The sequence below is a fragment of the Prunus avium genome, chromosome 5 (assembly GCF_965620075.1).
Source record: "Prunus avium chromosome 5, drPruAviu1.hap1.1, whole genome shotgun sequence".
In the NCBI taxonomy this organism is placed as follows: domain Eukaryota; kingdom Viridiplantae; phylum Streptophyta; class Magnoliopsida; order Rosales; family Rosaceae; genus Prunus; species Prunus avium.
The window spans coordinates 21,727,040-21,739,957 of NC_142288.1; the positions used below are offsets into that span (position 1 = coordinate 21,727,040).

At 36.1% G+C, this 12,918-nt stretch overlaps 2 protein-coding genes and 1 non-coding gene across 5 annotated transcripts; 2 read left to right on the forward strand and 1 right to left on the reverse strand.

Annotated features, from left to right (window-relative positions):
- Positions 1-229: 229 nt before the first annotated feature.
- LOC110758011 (uncharacterized) lies at positions 230-1,741 on the forward strand. The gene has a single exon (XM_021959784.2). The coding sequence runs from the start codon at positions 230-232 to the stop codon at positions 1,739-1,741; it is 1,512 nt and encodes a 503-aa protein (XP_021815476.2).
- A 1,693-nt stretch (positions 1,742-3,434) lies between these two features.
- BSK7 (kinase with tetratricopeptide repeat domain-containing protein) lies at positions 3,435-12,223 on the forward strand. 3 transcript variants are annotated; one of them, XR_002526874.2, is made up of 11 exons: positions 3,435-3,737; positions 4,434-4,652; positions 4,734-4,951; positions 5,873-6,008; positions 6,662-6,795; positions 6,904-7,009; positions 7,783-7,868; positions 8,271-8,459; positions 8,900-9,055; positions 10,157-10,277; positions 11,473-11,612. XR_002526874.2 is itself a non-coding variant. In XM_021959803.2 (11 exons), the coding sequence occupies exons 2-11, from the start codon at positions 4,571-4,573 to the stop codon at positions 11,716-11,718; spliced, it is 1,467 nt and encodes a 488-aa protein (XP_021815495.1). In that variant the 5' UTR covers positions 3,436-3,737; positions 4,434-4,570; the 3' UTR covers positions 11,719-12,223. The 3 variants fall into 3 exon arrangements, 2 of the variants coding, with proteins under 2 accessions (XP_021815495.1, XP_088109366.1); XM_021959803.2 differs by having other exon boundaries at positions 3,436-3,737; positions 10,164-10,277; positions 11,473-12,223; XM_088253240.1 differs by lacking the exon at positions 3,435-3,737 and adding an exon at positions 3,958-4,041 and having other exon boundaries at positions 10,164-10,277; positions 11,473-12,223.
- A 157-nt stretch (positions 12,224-12,380) lies between these two features.
- TRNAC-GCA (transfer RNA cysteine (anticodon GCA)) lies at positions 12,381-12,452 on the reverse strand. The gene has a single exon. It is a non-coding gene; the product is annotated as a tRNA-Cys (tRNA).
- Between the last annotated feature and the right edge of the window lie 466 nt (positions 12,453-12,918).

The following is a 12,918-nucleotide window of genomic DNA, read 5'->3' on the forward strand; positions in this document are numbered from 1 at the left end:
TTTATGTAATCTCAAAGAACAAAAAGAAAACTTTTGTTTATTTTTGTCAAACATTAATAAGCAATGACAACCACGTTCCTAATGTTGTTAGTTGGAAGACATACGCCATAGTTTTCGTTTCAATATAATATAAAATAAAAAAGCATTTCAAACAAACAAATTTAAAACAAAAAATTCATTTTTTTAATCCCCACTACGCACCCATACAAATTATAAAATTCAAAAGTATATGAGCAGAACCAAATCTCCATCTAGGTTAGCTAACCTCATTTTCCCATTCATGGCCTCCAATTACAACAAACCCAAGAAACCCTTTTCCTTTTCTTCATCAAAACTATGCACCATTCTCTTCTTCATTGTCCTCTTCACCATCCCAGCTATTTTTCTCCTCCATACATACACCACCTCTACTTCCATTTGCACCACTTTCCCCACCCATCCCAAGCTGTGGTCCGGCGATCTTCGTACCGCTCAGTTTTCATGGAACCGCCTTTCCTTTCTTCACCATCAAGACCACCCTCGCCTCAAAATCGCTGTGTTCTCCAAAAAATGGCCTCTTGGCACCGTCCCCGGAGGCATGGAACGCCATGCCATCACTCTACACAAAACCCTTGCTCTCCTCGGCCACCAAGTCCATGTCTTCACCTCCCCACAAGAGCTGATCAAACATCATCCTCCAAGTCCTTCATCACCGTTCATCCATTTCCACAAGGGTGAGCCCGGGATTTGGCGTTACAACAAGGCATGGGAACAATTTTTGGAGCAAAACCAACGTGAAAAATTCGACGTGGTTCACTCCGAAAGCGTGGCGCTTCCTCATTGGCTGGCCCGGGGCCTCCCAAACCTTGCAGTGTCATGGCATGGCATAGCCCTAGAGAGCTTGCACTCATACATCTTCCAAGACTTGGCACGTAACCCTAGCACGGAGCCTATGTCCCCATCTTTCAACAAAAGCATACAAGGGTCGGTTCCAAAGGTGTTGAATGAGATTAGGTTTTTCCAAAACTATGCACATCATGTTGCTACAAGTGATAGCTGTGGAGAGATGCTGAGGGATGTATACCAAATACCAAACAAAAGAGTCCATGTGATAGTCAACGGTGTAAATGAAGCTGAGTTTGGTCAAAATAGTAAAGTAGGCCACGAGTTTAGATCTAGAATTGGCATACCAAAAAATTCTAGTAATTTAGTATTTGGAGTGGTTGGAAGATTAGTGAAGGACAAAGGTCATCCTATACTTTATGAAGCATTCTCCAAGCTCATAGCTAAGTACCCTTCAAATGTGTACTTGATCGTGGCCGGTTCCGGGCCATGGGAGCAAAGGTACAAAGATTTGAAGTCTGATCGAGTTCTAGTACTTGGTTCTATGAGTCTATCTAAGTTACATGCGTTTTATAACGCGATCGATATTTTTGTGAACCCTACACTTCGACCACAAGGTATCGATCTAACTCTCACGGAGGCGATGATGAGCGGGAAGTCAATTATGGCATCAAGGTTTCCAAGCATCAAAGGTACTATAGTTGTGGATGATGAATATGGTTTTATGTTTTCTCCCAACGTGGAGTCGTTGTTGGAAGCGTTGGAATTGGCTGTGAATGAAGGGCCGAAGAGGGCAGCACAAAGAGGAAAGGCATGCTTGGAATATGCAAATTCCATGTTTACAGCAACGAAGATGGCATTAGCATACGAGAGGTTGTTTCTTTGTATAAAAAATGAAACATTTTGTACCTACCCTTGATTAATTAAGCTCTAGATTTATTTCTTACTTTTAACTAATTTTTCCACTTTCCATAGGAACTTCAAATTTGTATTTTTTTAGTTGGGCTTGAGTGCTTTCCTTTTGTGCAATTTGAGTTTGGTCCAGGGGCTTGGTAATTGTCCTTTCCATTTCTAGCCTCTCTGAAAGTTTTTTAATTTTGTTTTGTTAATTTTACTATTTTACTCGTATTATATTTTGGGGTTACAAAAAGATTGTAGGTACTCTTATTATATTTTGGGGTGTAAATTTATTTGGTAACATATTAGATTAATAAACAAATACATATGTTATAATATGAGTAGATTGACAACACCCCGTGACTTGAACACTGCAAAATAAGATCACTATTATATAGTCTCTCTTTTTTTCTTTCTAAACGGTTGACCAATACACTCCATTAGTGCAATTAGATTAAAATATTATCCCTCTCTTTTTGGAGAAAAAAAAGTTTAATGATGAGAATGATGCTGATAGTTCTGTTATTATATACCCTTACTAAATTTGAATTTGTTAATTACTATATATAGTTACATTTCATGTCTGATATGATTAAAAATACATGATGTATTTCGAGGTATATTCTCATGCTAGACATACGATAAGAACAAAAAATCTATATATAGAAAAGTGCATCTAATTGAATTTTGTGGTTAATTAACATGAGGATTTACTATGATTGAGACCATCAACAACCCGATTGGCTTGGCTTATTGATGCCCAAATTAATTTAATATGCTACGTTGATGCCAATTCTAGAAGTTCCTTAGCTTCCAATTAGAATGTTCCAATAAGATCCTAAATATATAAAGACAAATTTGATTCATGTGATGCGTACACTAATGATTAACATAATCCAATTTTAATTCCAAAGTAAACCACTTCTTGATGAAGAGTTTCTATTTTTATGTTTTCTTCAATTATTTTTATATTGATGGGTAGAAATCATTTGGACAGTTTTGCTACGTCTTCTACTTGAGTTGTGTAAATTGAAGAAATTGTTATATATTATTCTGTTTAAAAAAAAATATATATATATATTAAGGGGGAAGATTAGAGCGAAAGTCAAATTATTGTGTTTGTGTTGTGTGGAGCTGTAAGTTATTTTATCATTAAAGTTTTTTTTTTCTTTTTGATGGATCTACAACAAAAGTTATTTTTAATAAAAAAGTTGCAAATAAAATAAAATAAAATGATCGTGTTTCAAAACCTAAACCAAAAAGGAAAAATCATGAAGAAAAAAAAGTAGGGGTAAATACACACAACAAGATTTGAGCTAGACCTCATGGCAAAGTAGTGGAAAATTCACCCCACTTTGGCAACAAGTTGGACAGATAGATTACTTTTTATTACTTTTGTGTTTTCCTATCTTATATTTAAATTATTGGTCTAATTAAATATCATAGTTTTTTTAAAATATAAATTTATTATTTTTGGGTTTGTCGATAGTTGGGCAATTGATTATGGGGACTTATTCACTAGGGGGTGTGAAAATCAGAAAGATGGGGTCATGTCGGTGGAAATAGGGGAAATGTAGGACAAATCCCACACGCACACACCAAAACACTCTCCGATATAAAAACACAAAAATATAATAAATAATAAATAATTTTTTTAAAAGTAAAAATTTAAATAAAAAATATTTCACGTTTTTTAATATATACAATTCTCATCTAAATCTCGAAGCTCGCTGTGTCTGTCTGTCTGTCTCTCACAGCAAGTTTTCTCATACGCAGAGAAAGTAACGCGGAAACGACGAAGAAGACGACGACGACGACGATTTCTGATTTCGAAGTCTCTCTCAACTCTCACTGTCTGAACTTATTTTTATTATATTTTAGAATTTTGTAAATTTAACAAAAAAAAAGAAAAAAATGAGAATGAAATAAACAAGGACAATAGACCTCCTTGCTTTCGTTGCCTTTGACCGAATCGAGGACGAGGACTTTGCTTGGCTCATTCATTCATTCAATTTCAGGTTCTCAAAGCTCTTCTCGAATTTTCACTTTAAACAAATATAGTTTTGCTGTTTCGTTTTCGAGTTCATATGTTTTGAGTACCATGCTGTGCTTTGCTGTTGGTGATCTTGATTTGAGTAAAAAGGGTCTCTGTTTTGCGTGATTTTGGTTGGTGGGTCAGTGTGTTTGGTGCCAAAAGGAAGAAGCTTTTTGTTTGGTGTTTGAGAGAACTGGGTTTTGGCTTAGTTGGTAGGTTGTGCTTGTGGACTCAATTTGACTAGCTCGGATCATAGTGAGTTGACCCAGATTGGAATCGTTCGAGAGGTATCGTTTGTTTAGCTCAAATGCTGAATATTTAGTGATGTATTGCTTGTCTATGCCGTTTGAAATTTCTTCAGTGATGCCTACTCTACATTGTTTCTCTCTGTACAGAGTTTAGCATTAGTGTTAGGACTAAAGTGTCCCTTGACTTGAATCATTGACGGTTGAATAATTTGTCTTGACATTGATTGCATCTTTTGCTTTCTGTGGAAAGGAACATTTGAAAGAAGCTGTTTTTTCACAAAAAGAACAAAACGATTGTTTTTTGAGGAAGCCTTTAATGGGCAGAATTATTGAAGTTAGTTTCAGATATCGAGAAAATGAGTTGAACTTAGACATGGGCATTTTGTGGTTTTCCATATAACTGTAGATTCTGAATAATGAATCTTTGACAGGTCTTGCTCAGTGAAGGGAACTAATTGGGCTAGCATTGAAGGTGGATGGAGGTTTTGGGTTTTACAAACTTTGGTAAAATTTGAAATTTTGAAGCCTCAAGACTTTCTAGTGTTTGCTGTCAAACTCTGAGACTGGGATGGGCTGTGGGTGTTCCAAACTCTCTGTCTGTTGTTGGGGTTCAGAAATTACTGAACCGGTTCTTGAGACCCATAGCGTGGGTAAGAATGTGTAGCTTTCATTTCTCATTTTTTTCTCTGTATCTCCAATTGCAATATCATAGTTTGCTGTTCTTTTTGTAGAAAATGAGGAGAAGAATGAACTTGATTTGCCTGCATTTCATGAGTACACAGTTGAGCAACTTAGGACGGCAACCTCAGGATTTGCTGTGGAGAATATAGTTTCTGAACATGGGGAAAAGGCCCCAAATGTGGTTTACAAAGGGAAGCTTGAGAATCAAAGACGGATAGCTGTCAAAAGATTCAATAGATCAGCTTGGCCTGATGCCCGGCAATTTTTGGTAAGCATGTACTGACTTCCCGATTATTCTGATGTCATTATGACTACTTCCACAAAAGTTCTTTTATGATCAACATTCACAGATTTTTCCATATTTATGTTCTTTTCTGGTGACGTTTTTGACCGATTCACGACATTCTTGATATTGCTGATTTCTGAGTAACTTTATTACATCTTTCTCATTTTTAAAACTGTATGTAATTGCTAATTGCCCTTGCCATTACAAAAATTGTTAAACTTTTACTTATCCTATTAATGATATTTTTCTCCCCAGAAAAGGAGTCTGCACTATGGTTTACATAGGAATGGTTCAATTTTTGGAGCATGTTTTGAATTTGAATACCCCACTGACTTTAAATGGTTTGATGATGTTTGCATCTCATGGAATAACTCAATCGTCCAGTTTGATACCGCTAAAAGAATTTAATCCCCAACGTATTATTATTATCATCATTTATATATTGTGGTAACTACTACCATTTGCTTTAATGTTCCCATGATAGTGATCTTGTTTAGGATACACACATTCAATTGAATGTCCAATATACACTTAATGGCCTCCCCCATTCACGCGAAGAAGCCCCAAAAGCAAAATTGTGTTTTACAGCGCACTTTTACTTTTTTTTTCTCTCCTTTTGATCAGATCCAGCTACTCTAGTCTGGGGAAAGGGCATTATATCTGGTCTGTTTATGGCATATAATAATGGACTGATGCATTCATGGCCATTGATCAACCAAGTTAGTTTAATTTTAAATTTTTTATGAAATGCCAACGTGCTCTCTTTACTATCTTCATGAATTCTTTCATTTTATGCAATATCCACGTGTCTGCACAGCCATTAATGTAGTATTGTTTTTTTTTCATTTCCTTGCATTATGAGTTTTGTATTTCTTCCTCTGACCTGACCTTTTACAATTTTAGGAAGAAGCAAGGGCTGTTGGGCAGCTTCGGAACATCCGATTGACAAATTTACTTGGTTGTTGCTGTGAAGGTGATGAGAGACTACTTGTTGCTGAATATATGCCCAATGATACATTGGCGAAGCATTTGTTTCATTGTAAGTCCATTATTCGCTAGTTTTTACTTTATATTTGTTATTTTATAATGTAAACGCCTTTAGTTTTTTTGCGTTTCATTTTTGTATCCAATATGCTCTTAGTAGTGACTGAAACACTTTAAATATGAATCTGAAGTTTTATCTGATTATCTAACTATTAACATTTTAACCGCTGTAATCATAGTTTTCCACTAAAGGCTGTTAAGGGTCTCTTTTAAAAATAAAATTATGAAAATGTGGCGATGTTTTGGGTGCTATATATATTTTTTAAATGATCACTCCTGTTGACAAGATGCAGTAGGTTCTTAGTTTGGCAGTTCCTTTGGTCAATTCATATTTTCTTTTTTCAACTTCTTAAAGCGTCATATCATTTGTTGTTTTGAATATCATTGCCGGCATGTTGGGATCAGATGCAAAACAACTTATAATCATCACTCAAGATGATTGCTGTGTTTGGATTTCTTTTGTGTTTCCACCTGCAAGTCCAGTTTTCATATCTGTTGAAGTATTAATGAATCTATTTTCCCTTATCTTTGACATCTGTTATCTACTCATACTTCTCCGCTGTATTCTATGTGCCCCCCTTTATTTTAACTTTTTGGTCCTCAAAAGACACAATTTTTAGTATTGCGTTTGATTATATATTGTATCAGGGGAAACACAACCCATGAAATGGGCAATGCGGTTACGAGTGGCTTTATATCTTGCACAGGCTCTTGAATATTGTACCAGTAAAGGACGTGCCCTTTATCATGATTTAAATGCCTATAGAATTGTGTTTGATGATGTGAGTATCTATCTACTTTCTGTTTCTTCAAACTTAACTTAATACTGTCTTTTCTGCCCCTCTTGTGTTGTTTGAGTCTGATATGAATTGCTCTTACTAAAACTTCAGGATGGCAACCCTAGACTTTCATGCTTTGGTATGATGAAAAACAGTAGAGATGGGAAAAGCTACAGTACAAACCTGGCATTTACTCCTCCCGAGTATCTACGGACAGGTATGTATCTTCAAGAAGTAAAATTTCTCAGCTTTTGGCATTTATTCATTAATAACACTTTTGGGTTCTTCATTGGACCAGCAGGGCAGTTGAACCTTTGTTACCATCTGGATACTAATATTCAGATGTTACATGTGATGTTTGCCTGTTGTGACTTGTGATGTTATGTTTACTTGTTCCCAGTTTTCTTCCTTTTATTTATGTTTTAGTTGCATTAAATTGGCTATTTTGTGGGTCCAAGATGGTATTGTGTAATTAAATTTCTAATATGGTCTGGAATTTGACTGAATACCAGCTTTAGCCATTGGAATTTTTGTTTCTCTTATGATGTCCATAGTATATATATATCTCTTCATTATGTAATATACATTGCTTGATAAAGTAGGGGTAATTTGTTGAGTAATCTGCAAATATGGCATTTTATAAGGGAAATTCAATTTGGAACTCAAATACTTATCTCTGTATACAACACAAACACATGTGCATGCCTGCCAAACATGATTCTATTTAAACATGAAAGTACTCTGGTTTCCATGTTGTGTAGTGGATTTTGTTGCTGTCAGTTCCAATGGTCTACATGGTTGTTATCTGAACAGTTCTTTCGCTACATATATGTTTTATAAGTTTCTTTTAAATAACATGCTTCTGTTGCTCTTGATTTCCCACTCTCCATGGATGTTATTTGACCATTCTAATTTCGTTCTCATATTCTAGGGGGTGTTTATTTGAATGTTTATTTTATGAATACCATATCTCTCTCATCTTTTCTGTAGGAAGAGTTACGGCAGAAAGTGTAATGTATAGCTTTGGCACCCTTTTGCTTGACCTTCTCAGTGGGAAACATATTCCTCCAAGCCATGTAAGTCTCTTTTGCAATAAGACCCTTAATGCACCACCAGACGGTTTCCTATTCCTAAGAGTAATACAGGACAGACTAGTTTTGGGTATTAGTAATTGTGGAATACTGGAACATTCGTTGATGGCCATGATTATGGAAGTAATGACCGCAGGTATATTAGTAATATGGCATGATTCTTCAACCTCAAAAGAATATTCATAAGTAGTTCCTGGACGTTGTTTTCCATTATCCTTCCCATTGAACTCTTTAGAAGGTTGAGGGTTTCAGGGTTCCTCACTGACCTCGAAAAACATGTGACTCTGGTCACAGGAATAAGTTTGTGATTTTGCTTTTCTCATTTGAGCTTTCAGTTCTGAGTTCCATGTTATTGCATATCTAATGTTCAGTTGCACAATGTTCTAGGCACTTGATCTTATTCGGGACAGGAATCTTCAGATGCTAACAGATTCTTGTTTGGAAGGCCAATTTTCAAATGATGAGGGAACTGAGTTAGTACGTTTGGCTTCACGATGTTTGCAATATGAACCCCGAGAGCGTCCTAATCCAAAGTCATTGGTTGCTGCTTTGGTTCCTCTTCAGAAGGATACAGAGGTTGGTTTTTCTTTATTAACTTGTCTCACAAATATTCTTATTGGTTGGTCTTTTCTTTCAAAGTGGTTGCATGTGTCAAATTTTGAGATTTGGTTACTATTTCTATCTCTTCTTGTCAGAGACTGGAATTCATAATTGGAAAGCAAAGAAAATACAGCCATATTTAGTGAAAGTTTTTCTTTCTAGAGCCTCAGTTATGAATATAATTTATATCGTACCATTTGTCTATGGGTTGTACCATTAAAAAGCCTTGAAGAGTGTTTTTCACTGGGTCCATTAATAATGGCATAAGATCCATACCTCATTCTATTATTTATGTGCAGTTTTTACTCATTATAGACATCCTCAATAGCAACTTATGATTAGTCAATGTCTGTGCTTGTATTGAAACATTGCATGGTACTTTTTTTGCAATCTAGACTAAACTTTAAGTTCTGCAGGTTGCTTCTCATGTATTGATGGGTATACCACATGGTGAAGCAGCTTTACCTAATCTATCACCACTTGGTGAAGCCTGTGTGAGGAAGGATTTGACGGCCATACATGAGATCTTAGAAAGCATTGGATATAAGGATGATGAAGGTGCAGCAACTGAGGTTCGTTTCTCGTATATCATATTTAAGGAATAGCTAAGTCTCATTATATTATATCATATAGCTTTTCTGAACTTCTGCGTAATCAACTGTAACAAAGTTTCAGCCTTTTCAATTCTGTCAATATTTGTATTATGTCTCGTTTTAGTTTCTGATGGTGGTGTTGCATTGACCTGACATATGTCAATCCTTCAATGGTACTTGTGCTCAGTAACATGAAGGTGCATGTCTAGCCCGAAATAAAAACATTGAGAATGCATGAGATCTATTTATAACTGTAGTTTCCATAATTCCTGGTGTCATTGAAGCAATCAACCCATGCCATTTTGTTAAGTGGCATAAAATCAACCAGTGAGCTATATATTTAACCTCTTTGTTTTATTCATTGTGTGACCCATGTTTGCTGTTTAAGTGTTTGCTTTTTTACTTCCAGTAGGCACATTTTAGATAATTGTTAGGCTAAAAGTCACTTTTGGTCCCTGTAGTTTGGCACTTCAACCACTTTTGACCCTGTAGTTTCAATTCCGTCAATTTTGACCCTGTAGTTTCGTATTTGTAGCAATTCAAGGACAAGTTAGTATTCCTGTCAATTTCTTTGACAGTGCAAGGGGCAATTTCGTCAACCCAAAATCCTTGAGCATAAAAGCTCATCTGAAACTCCCCTGATTTCATATTAGGGCTTGAAATTGGTCATTTGGTTTAGGGTTCTTCAAAATTGGGATTAGTGGTTGAATTTCGAGCCCTAATATGAAATGGGGAGAATTTCAGACAAGCTTTTAGGCTCAAGGGTATTGGGTTGACGAAATTGCCCCTTGCATCGTTAAAGAAATTGACAAGAATACTAACATGTCCTTGAATTGCTACAAATACGAAACTACAATGGCAACATTGATGGAATTGAAACTACAGGGTCAAAAGTGGTTGAAGTGCCAAACTACAGGGACCAAAAGTGACTTTTGGCCTAATTGTTATGTGCATTTTTTTTAAAATTTTTAAATGATGACTGTTAAATGTGGTTTAACTCATGCGAACTCTGTCAAGCATCAACACTTCACAGTGATAATCAGTACTCACATATGGTATGCTAATTGGTGTTTTTTCTAGCTTTCAGCTTTCATTCCAAATGTGGACCAACCAGATGCAGGAGACATTAAACTCAAAGAAAAAGGGTGACGTTGCTTTCCGTCATAAAGATTTCAGAGCTGCAATTGAGTGCTACACCCAGGTCAGATTTAAAGAATATGAAGTATCACCGTATAAACCATATAAATTAACTTTACTGTATATGATAAAGCCTATGGAGTGGATTAAACTAAAGTATGTCCTGTTGCTAATGGAGCTGAATTGAGATTTTTTTACCCTTCTGTTTTAGGAAGAAAAGAAGTAGAATGGAAACTAGACATGAAGATTTTTATCTTTCATTCCCATCTACATGCAATACCACACTAGGGAAAGTGGCACCCTTTCTTTCCTTTTGATATATGCCAAATCGCTAAGCTCTTAATTGTGAGTAATTGAGATTTTTTTACCCTTAATAACTTCTGTTTTAGGAAGAGAAGAAGTAGAATGGAAACTAGACAAGAAGATTCTTATCTTTCATTCCCATCTACATGCAATACCACACTAGGGAAAGTGGCACCCTTTCTTTCCTTGGATATATGCCAAATCGCTAAGCTGTTCACCTTATAGGCCGAGGAGATATAAAGTATTCCGTGCGTGATTCATAAGATTATTTAGTAACACCAGTATATTAGTATATTTCACTTAGCCTGCCTCTCCCATGACTTTCTGGACCAACCAACGACTTATGTCTCTTGTGTAAAAGGGATCCTCAGGGCAGCCCGGGTCCTCATTTTCCCCTTCCTCTGTATCAAACAGGCGTAAATGGTCAAGAGGGTGAAGAGGAGGACAGTGAGTCTGTACCATCAGAGAAATGAAAATACAATGAGACATTAGATATTATTTTACAATTTTATGGTGCGATTTGACATTTTACTCATGCGGATTTTTTTCTGGAGGTCAACGTAGGGCACTGAGCTTAGCTTTTACTCGACATGGGGCCAAAATCCTGCTGTAATTGGCCCTGTCTACTCAGTTAAAGCTTGGCCCTGGTACTAACCCTTTTTCCAATTAACAGTCCTTGAGGTTACAGAAACAGAGATGTTTATAAGTCATTCTCAATTTGATTTGTCCTGTTTTTTATTATAGAAAATAATTTTGATGGTTGAATAATAAGAGATGTTTCCTAGAAAAGGTTACAGTAACCATATTTTAATTGGTATCTCAAACCCGACTCTTTATGATGTTGGTTTCAGGTTTTTTTTTTGGGTCCACCAGGTATATTGATCCTTAAATCTATTACAGATTGAACAGGCAGCATTTCTGCCATCTATCTGACAGTTTGTTCATTTAACCTGCAGTTTATTGATGTTGGAACCATGGTTTCCCCGACAGTTTTTGCACGCCGTAGTTTGTCTTATGTGATGAGTGACATGCCACAGGAAGCCTTGAATGATGCATCACAAGCCCAAGTGATTTCCCCGGTTTGGCACATTGCATCCTATTTGCAAGCTGCAGCTCTTTTAGCACTTGGAAGGGATGATGAGGCACAAGTAGCCCTCAAAGAGGGTTGTGTACTAGAAAGTAAAAAGAACGCAAACGCGTGACAATTACAAACGGGAATCTCTTTCCCTTCTAATGAACTGCTCTTTTTCTGAAAAGATGAGCACCGGGGTGCAAAACACAAGGATCTCAATTTTTTGGGCAAATTAATCAGAGGCTAATCAGTCTTGAAGCAGGCTGCAGAGTCGAAAACAGAAGTGATCCTTCAATTTGCATGACTGGTTCATTTGTTGTCATCTTGAAGCATTCTTTTGCAATATATACTATTGGATGGGGTTGGTTTGGTCTCTTTGGTGGGAGTAAAGGGGAAAACTTTCATTGTTGTTTTTTGAAAAATTTGCCCTTCATTGTTGTTCCCTGACCTGTTTCCAATACAACAATCTTGGGAAATAATTATGATGCATTTCGAAATATTATATTTTTGTAAAGGATCCAATCTGTTGTTTGTTGTTGTTGCATTGAAAGGGTGAATAGAGAAAAAAAAAATGCTACTGGCAAGTTTGTAATTTTATGTACCGTGCTTAATAAAATTTGTTGTTTATTGTGAAATTTTGTGTCTGGTGTTAGCAATTTGCACTAAAAAATCAGTAAATTATAAAGAAATTTAATAATCCAGGAACACAGAAAGAAATTACAAAAGCCCTAAGAAGGAACGACGCCAGCATTGTTGAATATGTTGAACAAGGGAAAAAAAAAGTGAAGAGGAAGGGCCCAACCGGGTTCGAACCGGTGACCTCTTGATCTGCAGTCAAATGCTCTACCACTGAGCTATGGACCCAACTGTTGACAATGTTCCCCCGCAAAGAACTATAAACGCTACACATACGGGTGATTTTAAACAGCAGCTAGATTTTTATTTTTTCATTATAAATAATTTTATTTAAATGTTGCTCTATAATTATGAATTCCAATAATATTTCTATTTAAAAGATTCTCTATATATTTCATTCTCATATATTAATGGCTTCAATGGTGTCATGTGACAAGATGTATCACAAAAATGTTTCTTCCTTGGAAGTCATTACAATACTTGAGTGCAAACCTAGCAGTGAAATGGTCCAAAATAACCATTTTTCTCAACTTCTATTCTAAAATAGCCCCCCTTACATTAAAGAGACTGTATGGGACAATGACTATTATAGAATGAAAATTGTGAAAAAGGGCTATTTTAGCACAAACCCCAAACTAGCAAGCCTGTACAATTATAATGTCAAAAAACGTATTAGCCGTGTGGCTATACTATT